This window comes from Micromys minutus (assembly GCF_963924665.1).
Source record: "Micromys minutus genome assembly, chromosome: 1".
In the NCBI taxonomy this organism is placed as follows: domain Eukaryota; kingdom Metazoa; phylum Chordata; class Mammalia; order Rodentia; family Muridae; genus Micromys; species Micromys minutus.
Window position 1 is genome coordinate 138,451,517 of NC_137969.1, and position 27,665 is coordinate 138,479,181.

The 27,665-nt window shown below is 33.9% G+C and overlaps 1 protein-coding gene across 8 annotated transcripts in view; it reads right to left on the minus strand.

Annotated features, from left to right (window-relative positions):
- EPHA5 (EPH receptor A5) overlaps positions 1 to 27,665 on the minus strand; it is a gene marked incomplete at both ends in the record, with an annotated part of 356,599 nt that overhangs the window by 158,749 nt on the left and 170,185 nt on the right. For 2 of the 8 annotated variants that reach the window (XM_080935764.1, XM_080935763.1), the window contains 2 exons: positions 10,018 to 10,353; positions 13,911 to 14,066. The exons of 4 other annotated variants lie outside the window; for them this stretch is intronic. In XM_080935764.1, the coding sequence (XP_080791890.1) occupies positions 10,018 to 10,353; positions 13,911 to 14,066 (492 nt within the window). The remainder of the gene's footprint in view (positions 1 to 10,017; positions 10,354 to 13,910; positions 14,067 to 27,665) is intronic. 2 more of the 8 variants (XM_080935766.1, XM_080935765.1) reach the window with 1 other exon arrangement.

The window sequence follows — 27,665 nt, forward strand, 5'->3', positions numbered from 1 at the left end:
CCAGTCGGGACTTCAGAGAAGCCCTGCACTTTCATACCCCTTAGAGACTGGATAACCTATGTCACAGTTAGCTTTCTTAAGACTTCACCAGATTCCTACTTTTCTCTGTTCCCCAAAATATTGTCGAAAACCAGCAGAAAGCAATTTTACCTAAAAGGTGGGATAAATGGGTTTTGATCATTCGATTATGATGGATATTTTTCTTCATTTAAGGGGAATGGTTACAAATTGTAAAGATCTTGGTCAAGGAGGAAAAATTAGAGCAGACATATTTAGTAATTTCTTTCTCTATTTCTTTTTTATATTTTTAATATTTTCTATCTTTCCTATCTAGTGTTACTAGTGAAGAGGAAAAATGGGATTTAAATGGGGGTGGGTCTTAGAAATAATACAAGAAGGATAGGTATAAAAGAGATAGATGGTTGAATATACTCTTAAACAAAAGAGCATTAATAAGCCAAAAATATTACATTGTTATAGATTACATTGGTATAGTGATCCAAGGTTAAGGTTATATTTGGGTACATTGGTATAGCTCTTTGTATATTGATACTGACTTAAAGTAATATTTAGTTACTTTGCATTGTAACTCATTGTATATTGATAAAAAATTGAGGTTATAGTTTGATACATTATATTATGTATACTATGTTTTTAACTGTTATTTAAGGGGCTGTCTCTATGCAATTCTTCAAAATGCAAAGTTAAGTTTTAGTCCTTTTTAAAGCTGCTAATAAAAACTGTTTAGAATAATTAAGAAATGCAATTTGATAGTTAATCAATAAATTTATGATCATGTTAAGTACAAGTCTATTTTATTATTTTCATAAGTGCTTCTCAGGTTAGATAGATAATAAAGAGATAGCTAGGAGCAATATCTGCCAATTGTTATATACTAGACAGATGGTCTTCAATTACCTCAGACACCTATAAAATATGTCATTTTAAGAAATTGTATTAATTTAAGCCTTTTTTCACAGAGATGCCTGGTCCTGGCCAAACCCCCTTCCTTGGCAAAGAAGATTATGAACATCAAAGAACCTACAAATAGATTTTTGTTTCAAACATGGTAAGTTAGCCCCTGAACAAGACTGTTCTTTCAACTGCAGACAAAATGCTGTCCAAAACTGACAAACAGGACCACTGGGAAGCAGAGATTAGCCAAGACAAGAGAAGCAATCCGTCATAATTCTTGCTTCACAAAAAAAGCCTTTCAGGTGTTCTGGGCTGAAAGGCTGAAGATGATGCTGCAATGACACATGACCATTTCTTGGGTAAGTATCCAGATCATCATTTCTGTCGTTCTGGAAGCTCTTGCCTCCACTTCTTACACACTTAAGTGTGGAGAGTGGGTGTGGCGGCAGTTGGCGCTTGGGATTCCGGCCTAGTCTTGTGACTAGCACCTGACTTCCTCCTGCCCCCAAGATTAGCCACTCCCACTGGGCAAGCTGCTCAGGCACACCCATGACAAGAGATCAGGCCAGATGACGAGGACCTACGAACTGCAGCCATGTAACATGGACTGAGGAGGTGGAGTTGAGAGAGGATAATAGGACTGTGCTTGGGGGCAGAGAAGAGAGAAAGAGAAACAGAGAGAGAGAAAGAGAAAGATTTTCATTTGCATGCTGTAAGGCTCCTGAATAAACCACTTTGAGAAGAACGCTGTGTTGTCGCTCCCTTTCTGCTGGTCGGAGACGGTAGCGACACTTTGGTAATATTAATTTTTCTCTCTTTTTAGATGGGCTTAAAGACTAGATAGTTATAATCACACAATTAATCTTACCTTGTTTAGGATGAAAGAAAATATCTTAGGACTTTAAAATGTCTTTAGGTTGATTGTGCAAGTTATGACAGAAAATTATTTACGTACAGAGATTAAAAATGAAGATAGGTTAGATTGTAGAATACTTTTTTCCAACATTGCCAAATACAGATAGACTGGACGTTTTGAATGTAGATCTTACCTAATACTTTTCACAGTTATTTCATAATTTTATTATTGTATATAATTTATTACTATAAGAAAAGGAGACTTGTATTGGACTAATACAATACAATAAAAATTGTATGTATACATTTATACATTTGTATAAATACAAAGATATTTATCTTGTATATAGTATAGATGCATCATCTGTCAATAAAAACCAAACAAAACTATGGCCCATAGGAAAGGGTAGAATAGAAGGAGGGAGAGTTAGTAGCCAGAAATAATTCTTGGATGGTACTAGGCATGAGGTGATTTACATTGAGATATGAAGGACAACAGATGCATGAAATCTGAAAGAAGGTAGCCAGCCATGTGGCAGAACTTATATAAGAATAAATGGGATATTAAGTATTAATCTAGTCAGGGAACAGGTTAGGCTACATGGGCTAGGTATTTGTAAATATATTTGAGTCTCAGCGTTGTTATTTCTTGGAACAGGAGTGTGTGATAAAAAACACCCTACTACACAAAATGTATCAAGTTGAGCACTGTAGCATTAAGGTTGGGATAAGTGCGTTATTATTGAATTTCAGATGCCACAGTGAAGAAAAGACATATCCTGTACTGTAAACTAGGTAAAAGTCCATTTCATGGAAGATTATAGTCTTAAGTGAGTTCTGAATAGTGGTGTGTAGCAAAGTTGATAGAGTACCAAAATGCATTCTCAATGTGTATGTTTTTACCCACAGACAAAATCCACTTTCATCCTTCATTTAAAAGTCTCTGTTTATTTACTCTGTTCAGTGAATAAGAGTGATAGAGAAGCTCAAAGCCATATAAAGTTCAGAAAAAATAAACAGTAAGTGCTCATTTCTATATAAACCATCAAGTATACCATTTTCTCTTAGGTGCTAGAAACATTGTGAATTTGGGTTGGGGAAAATAAAAGAGCTGGAAGACAGAGATCAAAAATATGAAATACCTATATATATATATATATATATATAACATATTTAGAACTACAAACTCAAAGAAGCTGTACTGTCCCATGGGTAATTCAACTCTTAATGCCTTTACTGAGTTTGCACATGAATGGTTGCATCATGTCAGGCTTGGTCAAAGTACGGTTTATAGGACTCCACTCCTCAAGCTGAACTATTTTCCTCTGACAGACTCAGGAGAAATGGGAGTTCATTTGTTTCAGAAATGTAACTCCTGGTGCCTTCACCATTTTCCAATTGATTGTGACAATGTGATGCTTAAACAGATGACCTTGATTAAACTAAATGTGTCACTTAAGGAAGAAGTAAAATGGTGGTGACAATGGCTTTGGTACAGATAGGGAGGAGATAAAGGATCATAGAGGAGAAAGGAAAAGCAATACTCTATGCACATGTATAGAACTGACAACAAAGAAAATTATATCATTAAAAAGACAATATACATACAACAACCATTAACACATATTATTGTAAACAAATGATAGAGAGCTGTAGAAAGTTTTGACCGTAGTAAAATTACTGAAATCAGTTACTGTTAATGTTAGAACTATTTACATTGATTTCATTGATTTTACATGTTATTAATTACTTTTATCAGTTTCATACATGCTTATAATATCCCCGGTCACATTCAACATTACATATATACATGTATCCTCACCTCTACCACATGCTAGGTACTGTAGCATGGGTAAACGGACAGTGACTATATCACCAATGACAATGACTTCTTCTCTCCTCAAAGCATTACCTGCCATTAAATGCATACTTTAAAATTAATAATATTTATGAAAAAATGTGCATTCATTGCTTTCCGAGTGTGAGAATAGTAAATGACTAAAGTTATACTATAATCAACTTGAAATATATACATATATATGATTAATATTTAGAGTCACCAAAAACCAGGGAGGATGGAAAGCCTCCATTATTTCACCAATAAGTAAAATCTTCAGTAACAGGAATTGGCTACATCTCATCGAATTTTATGCCTAGTAGGCCCCATGGAAACTCCCAAACAATATAAGGTATTGCCAATACTACTGATTCTCTTCCACACACTGTTGACAAGGGATTTTTCATGAAAGCAATTCTCACATGTCTGAGAAGTGGAGCTGGCACCTAACTAGATCTGGTATCCTCACAGACTATTCTTCATAGAACTAGAAGATACTCTACACACAACCAGATGAGAAAGAAAGCTACAAGCCCTGATATCAACAGTGGTGACCATCTTCATCAACATGCTGGTATAATAATGGAACTATTGTTGGAGTAACCAATCACCATCTAATTGGACATAAGACCTACTCTATGAGATGAAACATGTCCGACACTGCTTGGGCCACTAAAAACCTGAAACCAGATTGTTTCTACCTATGAGAAAATAAAACACTCTTGTCTCCCTATATAAACACAGTGATAACGTAACTACTAATGGCATTCTGCATTACTCATATGTAAGCATCTTGCTCAGACCTTATCAGAGATACTGCCTTCCTCAGTGCATAAAAACTAATACAAAAACCTGCAGTTGGACAATGAGTACAGAATGAGACACTCAATCCTAGATGGGTTGTCTTCAGCAACATTCTGTTCCAGTAGACGTCATGGAACCATGGGGAAGACAGTCAAAATGATTTTAAGTCTGGGTGGATAAATGAGACTAAGGAAGGAGAGCCTTCCACATGGCACTAGATGGGTGCACATGTGAGACTATTGTAGCACACACAGGGCCCACACAGTTTCAAGGAAAATGGAGTCCCGGCTCTGAGAGGGGAAAGTAGAAACATAGTCTTGTTCCTAGCCAAGGAGCTCTCTCCAACCCACAACCACTACTTGTAAATGAAGGCCAACACAAAACAAACTCAATTGAATTTTGTAAGTGACTTTTTTTGTATGTGTATTCATGTCATTCTCATGATTTTTGTGTAAATATTTTGCTTATTTTATTAATTTAAACTTTGGTCTGCTTTTTTTTTTCTTTGTCTCATTCTCTTTCTTTCTTTCTTTCATTTTAATTTAACTGTTGAATGGGAGAAGAAAAACTGGGATTGTATGGAGAGGTGGAAAAGGTCTGGGAGAGTTTCAGGTGGGGAAGCTATGATGAGAAAACGCTTCAACAAAAAAAGTCAACTAAAATTGAAATTGGGTACATGAAAAGTTGATAAACTTGCTGGGGCTCTTTGAAAATGGTGAAGGGTCCTGACTTCAGACCTGCGAATAGGTTAGCCAATATATTCTGAGATTTAAAAAGAATTGTAGAAGGTTAGAAAAAAAAAATGAAAAAGGGAAGGGTTTGGGATAGCATATGGACATGAATTGGGGAAGAAAAGAAAAACACACTAATCATCACTTACTTGGAAAGAGGGTTTTAATAAGACAAGATAGATAACTGAATAAAATAAAATTGGCCAACTTAGACAGAGTGTATTATATGAAATTTATATAGTTACAGAGGAAAGTAGTCTCATCAACCTCTAAAATAAATAAATCATAACTAAAAAAGTAAGAAACAAGCCCAAACAGTGTGAAAATTAAATATTATTCCCATTGCTAGACCTAAGGTATGAAGTATGAGATATACCAGAGGAATTGCTGGGGTCTTCACTTAGGCTACTTAAGTTATTTTGTCTTCATGACTTCTATACTTTTAGTTTTCGGGTCAAGAAGGTAGAAAACAAAAATACTGTGCTGGTTGTAAGGACGTTGCCCTCTTGTGGTTTAAAGTGTGACATAAAGAAACAAACAACCACAGTTCCAAGAACATCAATGGACTCCAGTCTCTGCCATCTGTTGCTTCACAAGTACATTGACCTTCATTAGTGCATTAGGAAGATGTGAGTAGAGCTCCATCTAGGGCTGCAAACACTTGCACCCTTTTCTTGAACCTTCCCTCCCCTTTTCAATAACTCTATTATTTTTTTTAATTTGAAAGGATTGAAATTTTATTTTTATTGGCTATTTTATTTATTTATATTTCAAATGTTATTTCCCTTCCCAGTTTCCCCTCCACAAGCCCTCTATCCCTATGTATTGGAATGATTTGATAAATAAAAGACTCAAAGTTATTAGAAACACACTCAACTCCTGAACTTTATATTTTTTATAGCTTCTCTTCTCAAGTACATATGGCTATAGAAGTATCCACCTTCTTGAATTGTTTTAAAGCAAATGCACACATTTCTGTGATGATTGGCAATAGAAGGCAATTCTCTTCTGGTTCAAATATTATCTGGTGTAGTCAAGTTCTCTACACACTCATAGGAGCTAATTATCTACTTTGTGCTAGGCATAAATATTTCTGGAATATAACTTTTACATTTCTCTCAAACTCAATTTTTAAAAATCATGTAGATATAAGCATGAGAGTGAATTTTATGCATTCCTGATATGAGAGATCAGGAAATATTTCTATTCAGCACACTATAAATGTGGGGTTAGAAATTAGCTCTCCTTACTGGAGCTGGCACAGAAATGAAACATTCATCTGTTAACAAACCAGGAATGAAACCTGATCCACTGAGAATTCCTTAATAGAAAAAGACTTCCAAATTAGTGAGGTAAAATGGAATTTGTCTAAAACCCATACAACACCCGTGATTATATCTTCAGAAAGAGCCAAGAAGACATTATTTTATAGCATTAAAGAAATTATGTAAGGACAGTACAATTTTTTGAAACCTTCATAATTTCTGGTATCACACCTTATAATATAAAGTTATACTAAAATCAGTTCCTGATTATTTTAGGAATCAAGATAGATAAGAAAGGCAAACAAAATGTATACTGTTACATCGGGGAAGAAAACTATGAGTCCCATAATAAGCAGTAGAAGCTACATTATGAAATTTATTGAAAATGGGCTTACCTGGACTAGAATAATGAGTCTTATGGTCTGTACCACCAATAAAATAAAAATATTAGAAATAAAAATTCAGTGGTTTACTTAATCAGGACATCTCAAAACTTTTCATATTGGAATACATACTTATACGTCACAGCCCTTTATCTAAATAGAAAAGCATTTTAATTTGTAGGGAGGCTCTTTGATATAATCACGAATGTCATATCGTCATCCATTTCTTGATTCAATTACACATCTTCAACTATTTCTAAATTTCCTGGATAAACAGAGGGGTAAAGGTGTATTAATGACTGCAGTATGATTAACAGTAACCCCTACTGGTTCAACATGTCTGTCAGAAACTGCTTAAAGCAGAAGCAGCGAGTAAAGTTCTTCACATTATAGAGCTAAGCTACCTTCAACACATTGCTGATCATTTGCAGAGATTAGAGGGTTGGATTTTCCCATCAGAGATAAATCAGTTTTTATGAGATACTTTCACCCCTGTAAAGAAAAACTCTATATTTTTGAATGTTAACTAGTGTGATGGCTGTTCTTGGGTGTCAACTTGGCTATATCTACAATTAACTAAAACTCCAAAATAGGGTGGGCAAACATGTGAGGGATTTTGAATAATTTGAAGGGGAAAAACTACTTCTAGTATGTATCTTTGAGGTAAAAAGACACACTGACAAAAATGTATTCATATACATTTATGCAAAAATGCTTAAAATTTGTTCTTTTATCTTTGTTTTTTAAAATAAAGTTGTTCAAAAAGAAAAGAAAACTTTAATAAAATTATTAATAATTTTGTTATGTTATCTAAAAATCTTGTGATGTTATCTAGTTTATTGTTTAGCATAAAAGACATACATGTGTATATTGTAGATGTATTAGAACTTAGCTCAAATACAGCCATTGAAAAATTATTTCAAATCAAACAACTAAATATGTGTACAAGGCTATCTTACAAATAAGTAGTCAATTAAACTTTCAAGTTAACATTTCAGATAATTTATTTTTATTTTTATTTTATAGAATGTGCTTTTAAATACCTGTTGAAATATATGTTTCAGATTTCTTAGGATAAAACTTAAAAAATGTTAATGGGATAAGTAAATTCTAACATGTATTTAATAAATAAATACTGTTAACTTTCAAAAAGGATTATAATTTTATAATCAAGATCTACAGAACTAGAAAGGATGTGAGAAACCATTGTTTTAGTTAGTTTTCTCCATCTTTGCATACTTATTGCAACTAAATTCCTACCATTCTTTCTTCTCTTTCCACTTGGGATGAGGGTTGATCATGCCTAATTTTTGCAGACCCTATTCTCTTCCACGCCTCCTTCTTACAACCGAAACTCATTGAGACTGTTTTACATGTTTCTCTTCCTCACTTTTCTCTTCCTGCACATTAGTTACTTTTATTGACCAAGAATGTCATAACTAAAATACTAGATGTATTTCCTGTTACTCTATAACTATGTTATACATGTATTTATTAGATTAGGATAATTCTGCCATTTAAGTTTTCTTATATTAATTTAAGTGAGAAAAGTATCACTTATATTTAAATAAATTCTCAAAGTATCACATTTTGAGAATATTTTAAGTTTTTTTAAAATATCTTATGTTAATAATTTATTCAGTTATTATAGACAAATTTAGCTAATCAGTTTTCACTCTTAGCTTAATGAAATATTTTCATATTGAATAAGCAATTTTTTTGCCTACTCTTTTTTGCCAAATTTATCCGTGTTTTACTAGCATATGCAAAAGATATCAATCAGAAAATATCAGAATATCTAGTAAGGCTAGTAAAATATGAAACCACAAAATTAATCACAAAAAAAAAACAAAGCTTTGGAAAACAACCCTTTGCAGAATTTACATATTAAGTTAAAATATAAAAAATAATTTCTATTTGAAAATAAAAACCTTCCCTTAAGTTATATCATCAGATATAATTACAAAACCTACTTCCTGGGTTGTCAGAACTTGAAGATTCAGCCATGTTAGCTGAAGCTGAATAGAAAACTTAGGTGTTTCTTGACATCACCATTGTATATGGAATTGAGCTCTATTTGACCTAAAATAGTCATGTTGAGAAAATAGTATTTTAAATTTGAGGGATAAGTTGGCAGTGATTTTAAAATATGACATCCATTTATAAAGTGACAACCAATACAATTTCTTCTCAGTTGGCAAACATTACAAATTACAGGTTAGATGTACCATGATTACTGGATGAAAAGTAACTTCCTGTTTTACATAATCAAGGTTCAAATTATATACCTTATAATCAGAGGAAACCAGTCAATCAAAGACAACTACAATATATTGTTGTTCATTGGTAATGTCCCTAAAAAAATCAAAAGTCATTCTCACATATAGCTTATCAATATGGAGTATCTTATACTAAGATTTTAGGATCTTGGAAACTGAATTTTCTCCAAAAGGAAGAAAATACATCTTAGTGACTTCTCATGATTTAAAAGGCAACATTATGTAGCTTATGTTAGAATAAATTATGGTTGAAAGAGTTAAAGATTTTACTTTAGAAGCTTGAGGCAACAGCAATAAAATATTTATCTTTTTTTCCAACTTCTGATGATGATTCAAATTAGTGAACACTTATAAATGGTTATTGTGACTACTGTTATACTCCAGCACAGTACTCCAATTCTGTCTTATACTTGTTAGAAAAATATAATAAAATGTTGTTATAATTTGCAATGAAAATACAGCTATCAAGCAAGAAACCAAAAAGCAAATAAAACTTGTTATACAAATTAATTTAAAAATTGTACATTAGCAAAGCAACAAAATGTAGATTTGCAACCTAAAGCACTCACTATGTATATTTATTATATATTGTATAGTATATAATACATTACAATATATTTAATATATGATAATTGTTATGTATAATGTATATATTACATTAGAATATACTTAATATATGATAAATGATTTAGTTCAAAAACTGTATATTTAACGAAATATATGGTTGAAACATACATCTCCTTTCTTTGGGCTATGGATGTTTGTTCTAAGAAAGCCTGAACTTCTCATTAAAATAAAAATATACCTTGAGACATAGTTTGTTTTAAGTACTGAAATTGTTCATATTGGGGACATTCTGTCACAGGACCTAATGGGTGCAGTCCTCAGCTGTGGATTCATTGGCAGAGCAAAATCAAAAATATGCAGTGGGTTGGGCAGGACACTTACCTGCTTGATTCGTGGTTACATTTACAGACACATACTGCCGGGTGCCTGGACTCAAGTCGGAAACTCCGTTCACTGCCTCAATTTCAAAGGTATAGTTTGTGTGAGCAAGTAGGTCCGCCATCATGACAGAGGTATTTTTCAGGCCGATTTGCTGGGGGAGGTACCTGACATGACCGCCACACTCCTCACACACACGTGCATGGGAGTTGCACTTCTTGCATGCAATATAATATGACACATCTTTCCGTCCACCAGTGTCAGCAGGCGGAATCCACTCCAGAAAGACACTAGTTTCATTAACATTTGAGATTGCATTCCGAGGAGCTGAGGGGGGTCCTGGTTTGCAAAGTAAAGTGAGAAAAACATATTTAAGAAGTTATTAATTAGTTGCCCTTTACCATACTTATCCCTGGCCTGGAGAAAAACTAAATTTATTATTATTAATATTTTATGTCATAATTTATAATTTAAAAATAATAATTTTTTATGAAAAAGTGGGGATTTGTGCACTATAACAATTAATTTACTTTGGGAGTGTTATAAAATGTATTTAATAGAATCAGGTGTTTTCCTTAATATATATGTACATAGTCATAGAATAAACCTATGTATTGAGAGAAAGGTTGCATAAGCTTTTGTGTTTAAAAATATACATTCAATTATTTTGCACACTGGATATATAGTTCCTCTATGGGAGCTAGCAATGAGTAGGAAATTTTTGTTAAACTTCTGGGTAGCTCTTCACACTTAGCAAGCAAGTGCATAAATAAGTAGCAAACAGAATTGGGAATTCTCCTGAGAGAACGTTGCTCAGGGATGAAGATGAATGTAAAGACTGCGGTATCTGCACTAGGTGTTTTTGCTTACTGATTTTTTATTTCATGACTTGAACTAAAGGATAACTTTCTAGTAAAAAAGATGAGAGAAGAACGCAGAGTGCTGTTTCTCAGTATATACTGAATTTCCAGTTGGGTACCTTTCCAATAAGCAAGAAATTCTCTCAGCTAAAAGCCTTTATATACAGTCATCATCTTATAATAACCCTATAGCAGCTTTTCTAATGCCATGTCATTTTTAGTGCACACTTTATTTTCATATAGATAATGTTGGTTGCTTAAAGGGTTTTACAGCTAAATGCTAACAACAATCTCAATAGCATTTTAACTGTTTTAAAACCTAATTATTTACATACCAAAGGGGGAGTAAAAATGAACTGATGTAAAGTCAAATTATAGATATTTAAATATTAATTTTCAGTCAGGTTTAAATATTATGTCTTCTTCTCAAATTAGTTAGCTCATGTGCTTGTCTTTCTCTTTGTATCTGAATGAGTGTTCCTGCCTGCCAACTATCAAATGGTACCTCTCAGATGTCGAAGAAATACAGTCCTGTGATAATAGCTATAATAGGTGATAACAATGAATTAACTCCTTACAATAATCTGGCTAAATTAGCCTAATTAGTATGTGACCCAAATAAGAGGCTCAATATTTATTTTAACCCAATATTAACCCATCTTTGAGAAACATACTTAAAGTAATTTTAAAAGAAAGCTACATTTTATGAGATATTTAGAATTCCATTTAGAAGAACAATTCTATATTTAAGTACGTGGCTTGCTTTTCTCAACAACTTTCAAGGGTTCCTTTCTCTGAGTCCTAGGAAGTTTTACATGTGTACAGTCTTCCTTAGTTCTATTTCAGTGGCCGCTTTTAACTCTCAGCCATTTCTAAAGATATGAATGCATTATTTTTATTTAGTACAAGCGGGATTATTTAACTGGAAAAAATGGAGATACTTTAACTTGAAGTGAAAAAAATTAGTGGAAATGCACTTGATGAGTTTCAAATTTCAATGCATTGCTAGCAGCTGACCTGAATGCAATTCTTTTCTTTGCCTTAAGTCAATAAAAGTCTGTCTGGATATTTACTTATAACTCTGGTAACAGTACATCAACTCCTTTGGGTCACAAGTTACCAAGAAAACCAACTCATGTGATACTGTTAAGTAGAAATAAAATTAAAGCGTCTGAGTAAGCCTATATCTAAACCATGGCACTGACCCAACAAGAGATGTGGATCAATCTATAGCTGTACAAAGAATTCCTGGCCTTAGTATATATTGATGAGATGCTTTCTTTTTGTTTCCTTTTGTCCTATAGTCTTATAAAATTATGTTCCCAGAGTTTCTATATTAAAAGGCATCATAAATTATATAAATATATATATATACATACATACATATATACATTATATATATATACTTATATTATATATATATATATGGAAGAAAAAGTTCAAGATGTACTTCTGAACTAGTCAAACCAGTGTGGTAATAATGATCATAAGCAGTTGTGGTACTTTGAAAGTGAAAACAGACAAACACACTCACTGCGGTGTTTTGACAGAAATTAGCATGGATTACTATTCCTTTGAACACAGAGCTAAATTTTGAAAAAAAAAAAAATTTTGAAGTCTGTGGGCTTTAGTTCCAAAGGATTGCTAAGCAGTTTTATAAATCACCAAATTATTACTCTCCTCCTAAATTCCCAAATAAATTCAAAAAAACATAAATGTAACCCATGTTTATGCTAAAATCTTTAAATTGTGGCTAGATCAATTAAAGATATCTTCTAACACACAACTTTGTAATCATTTACAAGATGAGTAAGATTTAGTGAAATGCTGTTACTATGCCACTATTTTCTGGCCCACCCATTTCTTGCTGTTCGATAATGCTTACAGTTTACAGGTTAACTATTGTTGAATTCCACTCTAATACTGGAGCTGCATGCTATCACTGTAACTCATTGAGAAGGCATTTGGTCATCAAAATCACTAGTTTTGAATTACAAAGAGTGATATTTCTCAGCTGTGCATGAAATTCGGCCACTGAAATTTGTTTGGAATCAGCTTCTGATTACTTTATATAACAGCATCTGTACTTTCTGAATATATATCAGAGGTAAAGTTTACAGTCTTGTGAACATCACTGAGTACACAGTTAACCAGAAACTACCAAGCAAGTCAAGAGATGCCATGAGGGACACTTACTGTGAAAAAAAGATGTATTCGCTTTTTTTTTTGTTGTTTATCACATACTATGTTAGCAAAAATTATATGAAAGTACAGTCACTGAGCAAGCAAATGTATAAATAGCCACACTAAGTTTCAAAATATATGTTAAAATATGAAAAATATACAGCTTGGCTAAATGCACATCTAAGTACTAGAAATACTGAAAATGTTTCCTATCTATCTCTGCTGGTTATTTGATGACAATTAGAGCTTTGATAATGGTTAACAATTCTCCCCCCACCTCAAAAAAAAAAAAAAAAAAGACACATTGCGGATACAAGGAAATCTAAGTTGAAAGCTGCGTTTGTATATAATATTGTTTTAATCTAACAGACTTGCCACCTCATTGCGCCTGCCAGACTGCCTCCACTTTTTGGCAAATGACCTTCTGAATAGCCCTGCAGCTTAGTCACGTAAGCCATAACAGGTTGATGTTGCCATTCATTGCATTATCACTAGTTCAGAAGACTGTCTTACAGAAAGTGTTTATAACAAATCTGATGTGAAAAGGCATGAAGATTTTTCAAAGTCAAGACTACAAAATTAAACAACAAAGTAAGAGAATTTACTATTCAGTAGTGCCTCAGATGTTGAAGTTGAGGTCAGGGGAAAGGATGCGCTAATAGTCAGCAATTAAAATACGTTTATTTTTCAAGGCTTAATAAGGAATTTGAAATTTGGGGAAAACAGCTCTACTGTGAAGGGCAAACATGCCTGTTTGAGAGGAAAATATTACAGAAACACGACAGGCTCCATCATGCTATGTCTCCAAACTGGTGAAAGGTTGCATCTCCCAATAGCCACAGGGCTCCTTACTTGTGCATGCCATTGTGGGCGGATCAGATTCCCTCCTGAAATAATCCTTTTCACAGACACAAGAGGTGGAAGCTTCCTCATGGGTGTAACTGTGAGGTGGGCATTTGCTGCAGGTCTGGCTGTGAGGAGAGGCTTTGAAGAACCCAGGTCTGCACACTGTCAAGAGAAATGAGAGACTAAGCTTTTCCTGGGAACACATGTAGTGCTTGGGTGAATACCGTATTACTTTGACTACTATATACACAAATTAAAGAGAAGACAGTCTTGGCATCCTTTTCAAGAATTTTCCATGAGCTTCCTGACGACTTCTATTGAACCATTCAGATCATCAGGTATTCAAATCAACATGTATGGAATGCACCTAGTTTAATAGCTTGTAGCAACTGGAGCACGGAAAAACATTTTCATAAAAGAAGCATAATTAGCTATGTTTACCACTGCAATGGGAACAGACCAATAAGACCAGGAATACTTATTCTTTCATACAGAAATAATATTTGAGAAATACAAGTATATATATAATTTTAGACTGTATGGCATACGACGGGTTCAAAACTTTTCTTATAACTTGTAAATTAAGACAGAGAGAGATGGCTCAGCAGATAAATGATTTGTCCTACAAATATGAAGGCTGAATCAGTGTCCTCAGCAGCCATTGAAATAATTGATGGGCATCAGAGCTTGCTAGTAATCCTAGTGGATCTGAAGGGGGGAAGGGCAATAAACAGGGCAAACTGGGTAGCTAAGACTGACTAACCAACACACGAACCCTTAATAAGGCAAAGAGCCTTTCTATAACATGCAGTCATACAGCAAATAGGCACACAGTCTACTTCTGCCCTGGGCCTCCTCACTGAGGTACATAAACACAAAAACGAGTCTGTACATATGCTACTCCCGCCACGCACTGTACAAGTACACAAAATGATTGAAAACATAATTAGTAAATAATTATAAAATTTTCCAAATTCTATTATAATGCATAATTATCTGCAATATTTTCTGTACTATAAAGAAGTGTCAAGGTTATCATATTTTGGCAATATATTGCATTTTAATGTGTTTGATGTTGCTTACTAAGTCATGATTTATGAATTTTCATATACTAAATACTGACACACTTCAAAAACTGTAATAATCATGAAAATGAAAAGCCTGTCTTCTTACTCAGTTTTGACTTGAGGGAAACTATTCCAGTGTTTCATCATGACAAGTGTGAGTAAGTGTGAGGAATGCACAGGCGAGTTGGTGAAGCAGCCTGAAGATTGCTACCCTGTCATACGGAATCATAGAAAATGTGCGGCGTTAGTTGTGTTAACTTTTCTAAAGCCTTGTCATGTAAGGAAGGTCTCATGTGGTGGATCTTTTACTTCATGAATCTATAGTAGTATTTCATGTATTCTTTTCATTCTGATGGCTAATAAACCCCAACACTAATGTGCCGATTGCTCTCACATGGTCACTTTTAGGAAATTATACTGATACTTTAAATAATTGACATATTTTATACAATGCAAATACATTTTATCTCATTTCTTATTTTCAATATATATTGAACTCAATGTATATTGAATGTACATTTCAATATACATATGAAAAATAGGAATATATATGCTGAAAGATACTTAGTAAAGTATCAATGGTGGTTTTGATGGAGCTCAAAAATGTACTTATATTTCAATTGGCTAGATGTAATAAGCCCACAGTAATTTTTAACTGCTATGAATGACCCCAGGTTTTAGTAAGTCATACTGAGGCTTTCTGAATTCATTCTGAATAATCAGAAACTGGAAAAATATGAGGTACATTTTTTTAGTCCATTTAATTATGGTCATAGTGAAGCCTTAATGCTCTTACAAATTCATACCAAATGTGAAGGGATTTGAAAGTTAAGAGTTTTTTGATAGTATTAAGTCATTTTAGTAGTTAAATGATTAAAAGATTTAAATATTATTTTACTTATAATGGGATTGCTGTCGCTGCCAATACCATAATAGCTGTTATCCAATTTTTCTTCCTTTATCCTTTTAGTAAAACAATTCTCACTTTAAACTATTGGATTTCAAAGGCAGGAAGTGCCAATCCACACATCTGTCATATGTAATTCACATGAGAAAACTTTATTCAAAAGTATCCATTATAGTGTGTGTGTGTGTGTGTGTGTGTGTGTGTGTGCATAGATTCTATTCGTGTGTGACTGCAGGTCAGAGGGTCACCTGCAGGAGTTATTATCTCCATCCTGCCTGGTGATCTCACTATCCCAACTCCTGGTTTTAATGAATAACTTTTCATACAGAAACTTTATATGGTAATATATATGACAAGGCAGCTAAGTCCCTACCACAGAAAGTATAAATATAAGAAAAATTGAATGCTAGTAAAATATATCTTTAATGTTCATGAATTTAACAAAATTCTTTGAGGAAGGATAATGGTTTGACTATGGCACTTGACAATGACATATAAATATTATCAAAATGCCTTTGCATCTAGGAGAATTTATTGTGTTAATAGTCAGACATATGACTATGATAGAAATAATGATATAATAGGATGTAGAACTGAAAATATATCCCCTAAAAATATGAAAAAAGGCTTCTATTAGGGACAATGATTTAGCTTTTTCCACCAAGCCTGACAATCTCAGGTTTATCCATGGAAGACACATAATGGTAGAAAATCAACTCTCACAGGTTGTCTTCTGACTTAAACACACGCATACACACACACACACACACACACACACACACACACACACACACAAACAAACAATTACATGCAGAGGCACACCATGCAGTGCACTCACACAGGCATTCGCACATTCACTCACACATTTGCACATACTCACACATACATACACTCACACTTATATGCACTCAGATACACACAGACAAGCCCTGCTACTATTTAATTCAAATTTGAACACTCTCTAACTGGACAAGAATTCAGCAGTGACGTAGAGGGAGACTTTCTCTGAAAAGACACATGATGTGGGGAACACATAAGGAAAGTGAATGAAACAAGAGAATCCAAAGTCTAAAAATCTCTTGGAAAAAAAATACACTAAGAGCAAAAATTTATAGAAAGAAGAAATCACAGTTCATAACACCCTCTCTTTTTTTGTTAATTATGGGTGTGTAATTGACAAACAGTTACACATTCGACATTTTACACTATTCAGTGGTGCAGATGAAATATGAATTCAATAGAAAATATATGTTCACTGTTTAATTTGGGCATTTTCCCAGGATATTGATATATGATATTTTCGTCAGTCTAGATAGGAGAGGAGAATTTTGCTTCTGTTCCTACTCACCTTACATCTATCTCACATGAAACCGGCTTTGTGTTGAGTGTTGTACTTAGGTATAATTTGACATAGATTTTAGAGCTCATTTAAAGTAGTAGTCTCTTCTCAGCAACAACAAAAGTTAGACTTTAAAAATACAATTTAAATGTAGTGATTTAATTAAAGCACATAACAGATTTCATTAGGATGCTGTGTAAGGCACTGATAATCTTCCACCAGTGTTTTAATACCACCTGTTATCAAGCCTGCCTCTCCCTTGCTCCACTTGAATTATGGCACTACCATTATTTAATTAACCATGTTCTACACTCATGATGAGTTATTGAGCACACAGCTCATTTTAGAGCATGTGTGCATGTAACTTGTTTTTTCAAGATAGGTGAAAGTTTTGAATATTCATAACTTTGCATGTGCATAGTGAAGACATGGTTCTAAGCAGTAGAACATGATGATCCACAAAGAAGAGTGTTAAGTGGTGTTTCACAGTAGCAGAGGGAACCAACGTGTGGGACTACACCAGAGATAGTGAAGAATTTGGTGGCTCTTTTGTTATTGTAGTGGTTCAGATAAAGATGTTGTAGGTAATACTGGATGAATTCAAGGATTTCTGTCAATTTAGTGAGTAAAATGAGAGAGCAACTATTTAAGATTTATAAAATATTTTAATAAGTTGCATTGAAAATGTATAAACCTTTTTTCTCAGACTGGAGAATAGTTGATATTAAAAAGCTTTAAGAAAAACATTGAACAATATTTAATATGTTATTTTGTTTTCATTATGTGAAATGTAAATCAAAACCTGGAGAGGGAATTGTGTGGTTTCAGGAAGATTATTTAAAGTCATAATTACACATTTCCTTCTAATAATACACACGAGATGAAAATCATGTGGCTGGCTGCACACCACTAAGATCCTAGTCATACCAGAGTTAACTGGTTTGATCTTTTTCAACATAAGGGAAACTGCTTCAGTTAATTTAAATAATCTGGTAAGTTTTTGTGTGTTGATAGTCATGTAATTCTCTCTCTCTCTCTCTCTCTCTCTCTCTCTCTCTCTCTCTCTCTCTCTCTCTCTCTCTCAAAATGTTTTCCTTTTATTCTTATTTCAAGTCACCTAACCTCTTCATGGCTACATACCTTTCTTCCTATAAAGTAAAGATTAGTCTTAACTTACAGAAACGTCCCGTATTTGTATTTAGAACCTCATCTCTATGTTATGAGATAAACATTTCAAATATCCCAATGCTTTTGAAACAGTCATTATCCATGGTATGTAGCTGCTAAACAATTTTATTCTGACATGAGGATAAAATTGTTTTAGAACATTTCTCAATGTACACAATGGACATAAGAAATAATTCTTTAAATCATTATCCTATACATGTATCGCCAGATATTTGCTTTAAATCATAGTTGGACCCAGTCCCTACTAAAGTAGTTCATCTGAGGCCTCTTTTATCAACACTGCATTTCCCACTTTGCCTTATTCAGTTCTCAGCAGCTTCTGATGACATTTTTTTTTCAGGGAATCAGTGCTGTTCGTCCACATGAATCACACGTCTTATACATTTCTGCATACTTTTCTTCTAACCTTTTTCAGATGTGGTCTCCTATTACAATTTCCATCCATACCAATTGCAAATAATTTCCATGCATTTAACAAAGTTCTTTCTAGTCTATTAACACTAAAAATAAACATTGCATGTAAAACTTATTTTTTATACCTTTTTTATAATTTATTAATAGTAAATTAGTTTACTATTAATAAACTAATAGTAAAAGTGTGGCCATCAAAATAATATAATTAAAGAAAAGCATATAGAAATAATAATTATCTATTGGTACATGACCAGCCTATCAGGGTTTATTTCCCTGAAGATAATTGACATTCTCCCTTTCTCTAACCTTGTATGAACTGTTAACAGTTTATCAGCTATGGCTTGGTCATAAGCCCCACTGATCCCTTATTATGCTTAGATTATCCAGGTCTTGGCCAGGTAACTAGTCAAGCCGTGGTCCTTTCATGAATATAATATGCTTGTCATCTGAGAAAAATTAATATCTATAATATCTAAGAAAACCAGAATTTTAAGTACCAACAAAATAAATAACCCAATGAAAGTTGGGTCAATTTAATTGAGTTCTGATGAGGTGGTATGAATGGCTAAGATGTACAATATAATATGATCTAATTACATATTAGGATTAAACATGAAATAATGGTATTCATCACTCATGTAATACTGTAAACAGACTGTGAACAATGAAGCTAAGCTCAGCACTCACTTATCTGCTTTAAGACTGAGGTTGTTTGGGGCTCAGTCCTTAAGGGCACTCACTCATTGTCCTCACAGTGGACCCAGAGTGGAGTTCCAGACCACATGTCAGCTACAATCATCTTTGCCATCTGTTCCACAAGATTCAACAACCTCTTCTGAATTTTCAGGCACACCACATGCCCATGGTGCAGAGCCAGCCATGCAGGCAAAACATTCTTGCACATAAACTGAATATATCTTAAATACTTTTTAAATTAGGTTATCGATGACATTTATAAATTCATCTTTAAGGAGAGAAAGACTTTCAGTAGTTATCATTCTTGACATACAGAAGACTTAAAAAGAAAAGACAGAATGCCCAATGAAACTCTCTGGGACACCACCCACATAAATGAACTCTGAGTTTGAGAGACCTGGCCTTAAAGAATACAATGCAAGAGAGATCAAACGACATTACTGACAATAATCTTGAGAATACACCTTTGAAAATATACACATGAACACATGCACCAAACACAAAATAAAAGTATAGAAAAGAAAAATACAAACTCATATATGTCTCCTTGTATTTGCTCAAGTACAAGGGGATCAAGGACCTCAACATAAAACCACATATACTGAATCTAATATAATAGAAAATGAAAATTAGCCCCAACTACATTGGCACAGGAGGAAATTTCCTGAGCAGAACACTAATGGCTCAGGCTCTAAGATCAACTATTGCTAAATGGGACCTCATGAAACTGAAGAGCTTCAGTTGGACCAAACAACAACCTACAGATTTGGAATATATCTTCCCTAAGTCTACAGCTGATAGAGGAATAATAAACAAAATATACAATGAACTCACAAATTTAGAATTCAAAAAAACAAATAACCCAATTAAAAAATGTGGTATGCAACTGAAGAGAGAATTCTCAACAGATGAATCTTGAGTGGCTATGAAGCACTTAAAGAAATGCTCAACACCCTTAGTCATCAAAGAAATGCAAATCAAAATGAGTTTCCACTTTACATCAATCAGATTGGCTGAGATCAAAATTTCATGCAGTATATGCTGGTGAGGATGTGGAGCAATGGGAACACTCCTCCACTGGTGGTGGGGTTATAAGCTGGTACAACTATTCTGGAAATCAATCCAACAGTTTCTCAGAAAATTGGGAAGAATTCTACCTGAAGACCCAGCTAAACCACTTCTGGAAATATACCTGAATGATTCTCCACCATACAACGAGGTCACGTGTTCCACTAGGTTTATAGCAACCTTATTTGTAATAGCCAGAAACTATAAACAACCCAGAAATCCCTCAACTGAAAAATGGATATAAAACTTGTGGTTCATTTATATAGTTAAGTACAATTCATCTACTAAGGACATCATCCTGAGTGACATAACATAAACCCCAAAAGACATGCATGGTATATACTAAGAGTATATTAGCCCAAAAGTTCAAATTACATGGGTCAGCTATAGGCACCGATTAATATTGAGAGCAAAATAAACAAATAATTAGAAGTAAACAGTTGTAGTTCACCTCATGTTTAGAAAAATACAAATAAAAAAATCCAAAATTATCAGAAGCATGTGAGTATGTGTGTATATACATATGCAGATATACATGAAGTTATATGTTATGAAATTAGTGAATTTAGAAATTCAATGTCAACTTTATGCAGAATTAATTCCTTAAAAGAGTTAAATAATTTGACCAACAGTTTTCTAGACTCAGAAAATTGGGTGAGAAGGCAGAAATAAATCTAGAGTTGAAAACTGATATATCATTAAAGATAAATCTGGAGTGTGAGTCAGTATTTGCATAGGATAGTTTTTATTTAGCAAATTCCCTTAATGAGTTCTAGTTGTAGCACTTTTTCTCCCATAATGGTAAATGCAAATCAATTATGATATTAAATTAATATTGCAAAGTAGGGTAGGTAAAATTGAGTTGGTATGCAAAACATGTTTTATATGTGATATGTTTCCCTATTTGTGAAAAAATATTAAGTAGCTAAATTTCAGGTAGCAAAAATAAGATTTTTGAGTTTTTATTATTATTCTATTGGATATTCTCTGTATTTACATCTCAAATGTATCCCCTTACCCACCCGCTCCCATCATCCCTCCTCCTCCACTTCCTTATTTTAATTTGCACACTTCTTGCTTTGAAAGTTGGAGAACTGAATTCTAATCCCAAAGCTCATATTGAAATCTTAAAGTAGTGCGCACCTATATCTTCTTTTAAATTTTGTGTGTAAGCAGCCAGAAGCTGGTTTGATTTAACAATCATGGCACCTGAGAAATGATACTTATGCCTGGTATCAAGTTTCCATGTGCACCTGCACACAAATCCATTCCCACCCCTCCACACACTGAATGAATGATCCAGACCCCCCACAGAAAGCTACAAGATTAATTTGATCCCATTCTTATAAACCATTCATGAATTATGCATTATATTTTTTCTATCTTCAATTCTCTAGAGAGAAAAAAAAAAGTTTGATGAATCTACCATAATAAAATTCCTATTAAAAAGCAGGACATACACATTAAGTTAAACTAAAACACTTTATGTCCTAACTCACCTGTTAATTGTATTTAAAAACAATTGAAATATTAAAGTAAAACTTTTATTAAAAGTCTGGATTACTAAAACATGGAGACGATAGTTCTCTGCAGTGTTCAGAGCTTCTAAAACTTGACCCTATAATTTGAGATGTCTTTCAATATTGCACCACGGTACTAATGCCTTCAAGTTGTACACAGAAAACAGTGCCTTTCAGAATTAATTTATTATGAAGATTGTGTAAAGAAGATTTTTTTCTGGATGAATGCTACATCAAACAGAACTAAAACAACCATACTATTTGCAATAGTTAATGAAGCTTTACTATATTCTTTATGTTAAAATTGTACAAATTACCACTTATAGTTTTATTTTCTTACAAAGATATTTTGTTTAAGAGTTGATTACAAATATTCAATATCCAGATTTTTCATTTTCTTATTGAATATGATGATATGCAAGTATATATTCATAATATATTGTAAAATAAACCTATGAGATTTTATTGAGTCTCTCCTTAATGTAGATTGTTTAGTTAATGTGTTTCAGTGTAACTAATGATCAGGTTAACATGTTTGTTTATTGAACAGCTCAATAAGATGGTTTTTAAAATCAATCTCAGTGACTACATTATAACTGAAAAGTAAGCTCAATGGCTTCTGTATATGAACAGGGCTTCCACTGGTTGTATCATGAGGCACTGAGCGCTGGATTTATTATGCTTCTGCTTTGTGACAATACCCTGTTGTGAATCATGAAATGAATTGTCCCAGCATATGTAATTAAAGTGTTCATGAAAAGGAATAAGCATCTAGTGTATTTCTATTTTTATCAAATGAGATATATAGACAAGGTCTTGTGGTTGGTGTTCCCGTGTCTGAGAGACCTCGGGGTTCCAGGTTGATTGATACTGCTAGTCCTCCAACAGTGTTGCCTTTCTTTGCTTCTTCAGCTTTTCCCTAATACAAACACGGAGATCCCCAGCTTCTGCTCATTGGTTAGGAGCAAATACCCACATCTGACCCTTTCAGTTGCTTGTTGGACCTTTCAGAGGGCTGTCATGATAGGTCCCTTTTTGTGAATGCTCCGAAATATAAGTTTATTGTCTCAGTGAACAGTCCTGCATTCATTAATGTATTTCATTAAGGTGATTTTTTTAAAAAGCAGAATATATAAAGAGTTTAAAAATACAGAATGAAATCTTCTGCATAGTATCGTACTTTAAAGATGAAAATTTCTCCTTAAAACCCGAACAACTTTTAAACAGAGAAAAACTCATATGCAGCCAAGTTATAAAATCATTGTCCTGGTGGTTAATTTGAGTTCCACTAAAATATTTTCAGAAAATGATAGATACATATAGACAAACAGTGAAACTATCATTCTGAGATAAAATGTTAATTTTTCCCTTGATCACTTATGATAAAGTATACATTTCATGTAGCATATACTGTTTTTGTTGCTGAGAACATAAATTCAAAATTATAGAGACCATGAGGGACATAGACTAGGTCTATTTCACATTTGCTCCAATTATACACTGAGAATTCAACTGAATGAAGCCTATTTAAGAAAAAAATATTTTCAAACTATGAGTGCTATATGTTATGCTTTTGAATAAGAAAAATCTATCAATGCGTAAGAGCAACCAGCTAACGCAGTTTATTTGAAAATAGTTACCATTCATTTGCTCATTGTTTTTAATGTGTAAGTGTCATACTGGGTCTCCAGTTGAACAGAGTCACATTGGTGTTTCCAATACTTGTTAGAAACGGTCCTTTGACAACAAACCTGCTTTCTAAAAACTTTATTCAGAAAGGTGTAAACTGTATTTCTCAGTTTTCTGTTTTCGTGTATATATGTATAACTTTATTTAGTTAACTTCTGCTCCAACATCAATTTAGATCAGTTCTGTCAAACTTCCCACGTACTCCTCATGTTTATTTTATTTCTTAACTCTTAGGAGGGGAAATATTAATTTAACAACCACAGTGGGCCTTGCTTTGTCTACAAAAGCCCTAGTAGAAAAGAGGAGTTGGAAAAGTAATGTCTCCAAAAGTCTGCCTTTAAAAGGCATAATTGCAAAACAAGTCCTGATTCTGTGATAGAGAAACCTTGAATCTCACTGTTCTAAACTGAACGGAAGTTAGATTGTATTTTGAAGCCTGCTTCTCCTCTTTGGGCATTTGATGATTAGCTTTCTGCCACCATTTCTCAATTTGCACCTGTTCTTTGTGATCACATGACTATTAAAACACACCAATAAAACAGCATTAGATTTTTTTAATTGGTCTTGGCCAGTGAGTGTAAGATGTCACAGAGTAAGATTCTTTTATTATCATATTGATAAAGCAAGGTCAGCAGAATTCAACCTTCCATTTTAAAAGTACAAAGCTAAGCAGCATGGAAGGTTTTGAACACCAGTATCTTGAGGATGTACTAGTTCCACACAAGAATATGGTGACACCGCTAACATTCCTAAACAGTGTTTAGCAATCAAGGATTTTCCCAAGAAAGTCCTGATAATTGTGGGTCTGGGCGGGTAGGTGGGTGAGGGTGCACGATCATTGAAGCAGGAGGATAAGGGATTGGATAGGGAGTTTATGGACAGTAAACAATGAAAGGAGATAAAATTTTAAATATAAGTAAAGTATATCCAATAAAACATTAAAAATTAGACTTATATTTGAGATCCCACAAATGTAGAACTAGAAATGAAGTTGAAAGACAAATGTATTTTTTTTCAAATGACTTAGATTTGATCATTGGAGGCAAACTAAATGGAAAGCTTACAATAGAAGAGATACATGTAATAGAAGACAACATTGTAAACATAAACAAAACAGCCAGAGAAGATGCAAAAAACAAAAAGCTCCTAACCCAAAATGTGCAGGAAATCCAGGACAAAATGAGAAGACCAAACCTTAGGATAATAGGAATAGAAGAGGGAGAACAGTATCAACTAAGAGGCACAGTAAATATCTTCAACAAAATCGTAGAAGAATACTTCCCTACCCTCAAGAATGAGATGACCACGAGCATAAAAGAAGCCTTCAGAACTCCAAATAGGTTGGACCAGAAAAGAAATACCTCCCGACACATAATAGTAAAAACATCAAGTGCCCAAAGCAAAGAAAGAATACTAAAAGCAGTAATGAAAAAAGGTCAGGTAACATATAAAGGCAGGCCAATCAGAATCACACCCGATTTCTCAACAGAGACTATGAAAGCTAGAAGAGCCTGGACAGACATCATGCACACCCTAAGAGAGCACAAGTGCCAGCCCAAGCTGCTATACCCAGCAAAACTAGCAATCACCATCGATGGAGAGATGAAGATATTTCAAGACAAATCAAAATTTACACAATATCTGACCACAAACCCAGCACTACAACGAATTATAGGTGGAAAATCCAATACAATGATGGAAAATACAGCCTAGTAAAAACAAGAAAACTCCTATGAAAGAAAACTAAATGAAGAAAAAGACACAGACACAACTCAACCCACAAAAGCAATAATGGCAGGACACAGAAAAAACTATTCCTTGATATCTACTAACATAAATGGATTCAACTCCCCAATAAAGAGACATAGGCTATCAGACTGGATACATAAACAAAATCCAGCCTTTTACTGCATACAGAATACTCATCTCAGAGACAAAGACAGACACTATCTCAGAGTTAAAGGGTGGGAAAAAACTTCCAAGCAAACAGCTCCAAGAAGCAAGCTGGTGTGGCTATTCTAATATCTAATATCAAATAAAGTAAATTTCCAACCAAAAGTTATCAAAAATGATAAGGAAGGACACTTTTTACTAATTACCGGGGAAACTGGTCAGGAGAAACTCTCAATCCTTAACATATATGCTCCAAATAAAAAAGCACCCACCTTCATAAAAGAAATTCTACTAAAGCTCAAAAAATATATTTCACCTTACACAATAATAGTGGGAGACTTTAATACCCCACTCTCACCAATGGACAGATCATGGACACAGAAACTGAACAAGGACACTGCAAAACTAGCAGAGACTTTGAACCAACTAGAATTAATAGATATATACAGAATATATTACCTAAAGTAAAAGAATAAACCTTCTTCTCACTACCCCATGGAACCTTCTCGAAAATTGACCACATAATTGGACACAGAGCGAGACTCAATCGATATAAGAAGATTGAAATACTCCAATGCATCCTCGCAGATCACCATGGTCTACAGCAGGTCTTTAGCAACAACAAAGACAACAAAAAGCCCACATACACATGGAAACTAAACAACGCTCTGTTAAACGATAGCAGGGTCAAAGAGGAAATAAAATAAGTAATTAAGGATTTTCTAGAATTCAACGAAAACGAAAACACAACACACCCAAACCTATGGGATGCAATGAAAGCAGTATTGAGAGGAAAACTCATAGCCCTAAGTGCTTCCAAAAATAAACTGGAGAGAGCTTACATCAGCAACTTGACAGCACAGCTAAATGCTCTAGAACAAAAGGAAGCAGATATACCCAAAAAGAGTGGACGGCAAGAAATAATCAAAATTAGGGCAGAAATAGACCAAATAGAATCAAAAATAACCATTGAAAAAATCAACAAAACCAAGAGTTGGTTCTTTGAGAAAATCAACAAGATTGATAAACCCCTAGCCAGGCTAACTAGAAGGCAAAGAGAGAGTATACAAATTAACAAAATCAGAAAGGAAAGTGGGGACATAACAACTGAAACTCAGGAAATTCAAGAAATCATCAGATCCTACTACAAAAACTTATACTCCACAAAATTGGAAAATCTTGAGGAAATGGATGAATTCCTAGATAGATACAAGATCCCAAAGTTTAACCAGGAACAAGTAAACCATCTAAATAACCCTATAACACCTAAAGAAATAGAAGAAGTCATCAAAAGCCTCCAAACCAAAAAAAAGCCCAGGTCCAGACGGGTTCAGTGCAGAATTTTATCAGACATTTATTGGGGATATAACACCAATACTCTCCAAACTATTCCAAAAGATAGAATCAGATGGAATACAACCTAACTCATTTTTTGAGGCTACAATATCCCTCATTCCTAAACCACACCAAGACCCTACAAAGAAAGAGAACTTCAGACCAATCTCACTTATGAACATTAATGCAAAACTACTCAACAAAATTCTTGCAAACCGAATCCAAGAACACATCAAAATGCTCATTCACCATGACCAAGTAGGCATCATCCCTGGGATGCAGGGATGGTTTAATATAAGGAAATCCATCAATGTAATCCACCATATAAACAAACTCAAAGAAAAAAATCACATGGTCATCTCACTAGATGCTGAGAAAGCAGTAGACAAAATTCAACACCCCTTCATGTTAAAAGTCCTGGAAAGAACAGGAATCCAAGGTCCATACCTAAACATAATAAAAGCAATATACAGCAAACCAACAGCCAACATCAAACTTAATGGTGGGAAACTTGAAGCAATCCCACTAAAATCAGGGACTCGACAAGGTTGCCCACTCTCCCCCTACCTATTCAACATAGTACTGGAAGTCCTGGCTGGAGCAATTAGACAGCAAAAAAAGATCAAGGGGATACAGATCAGAAAG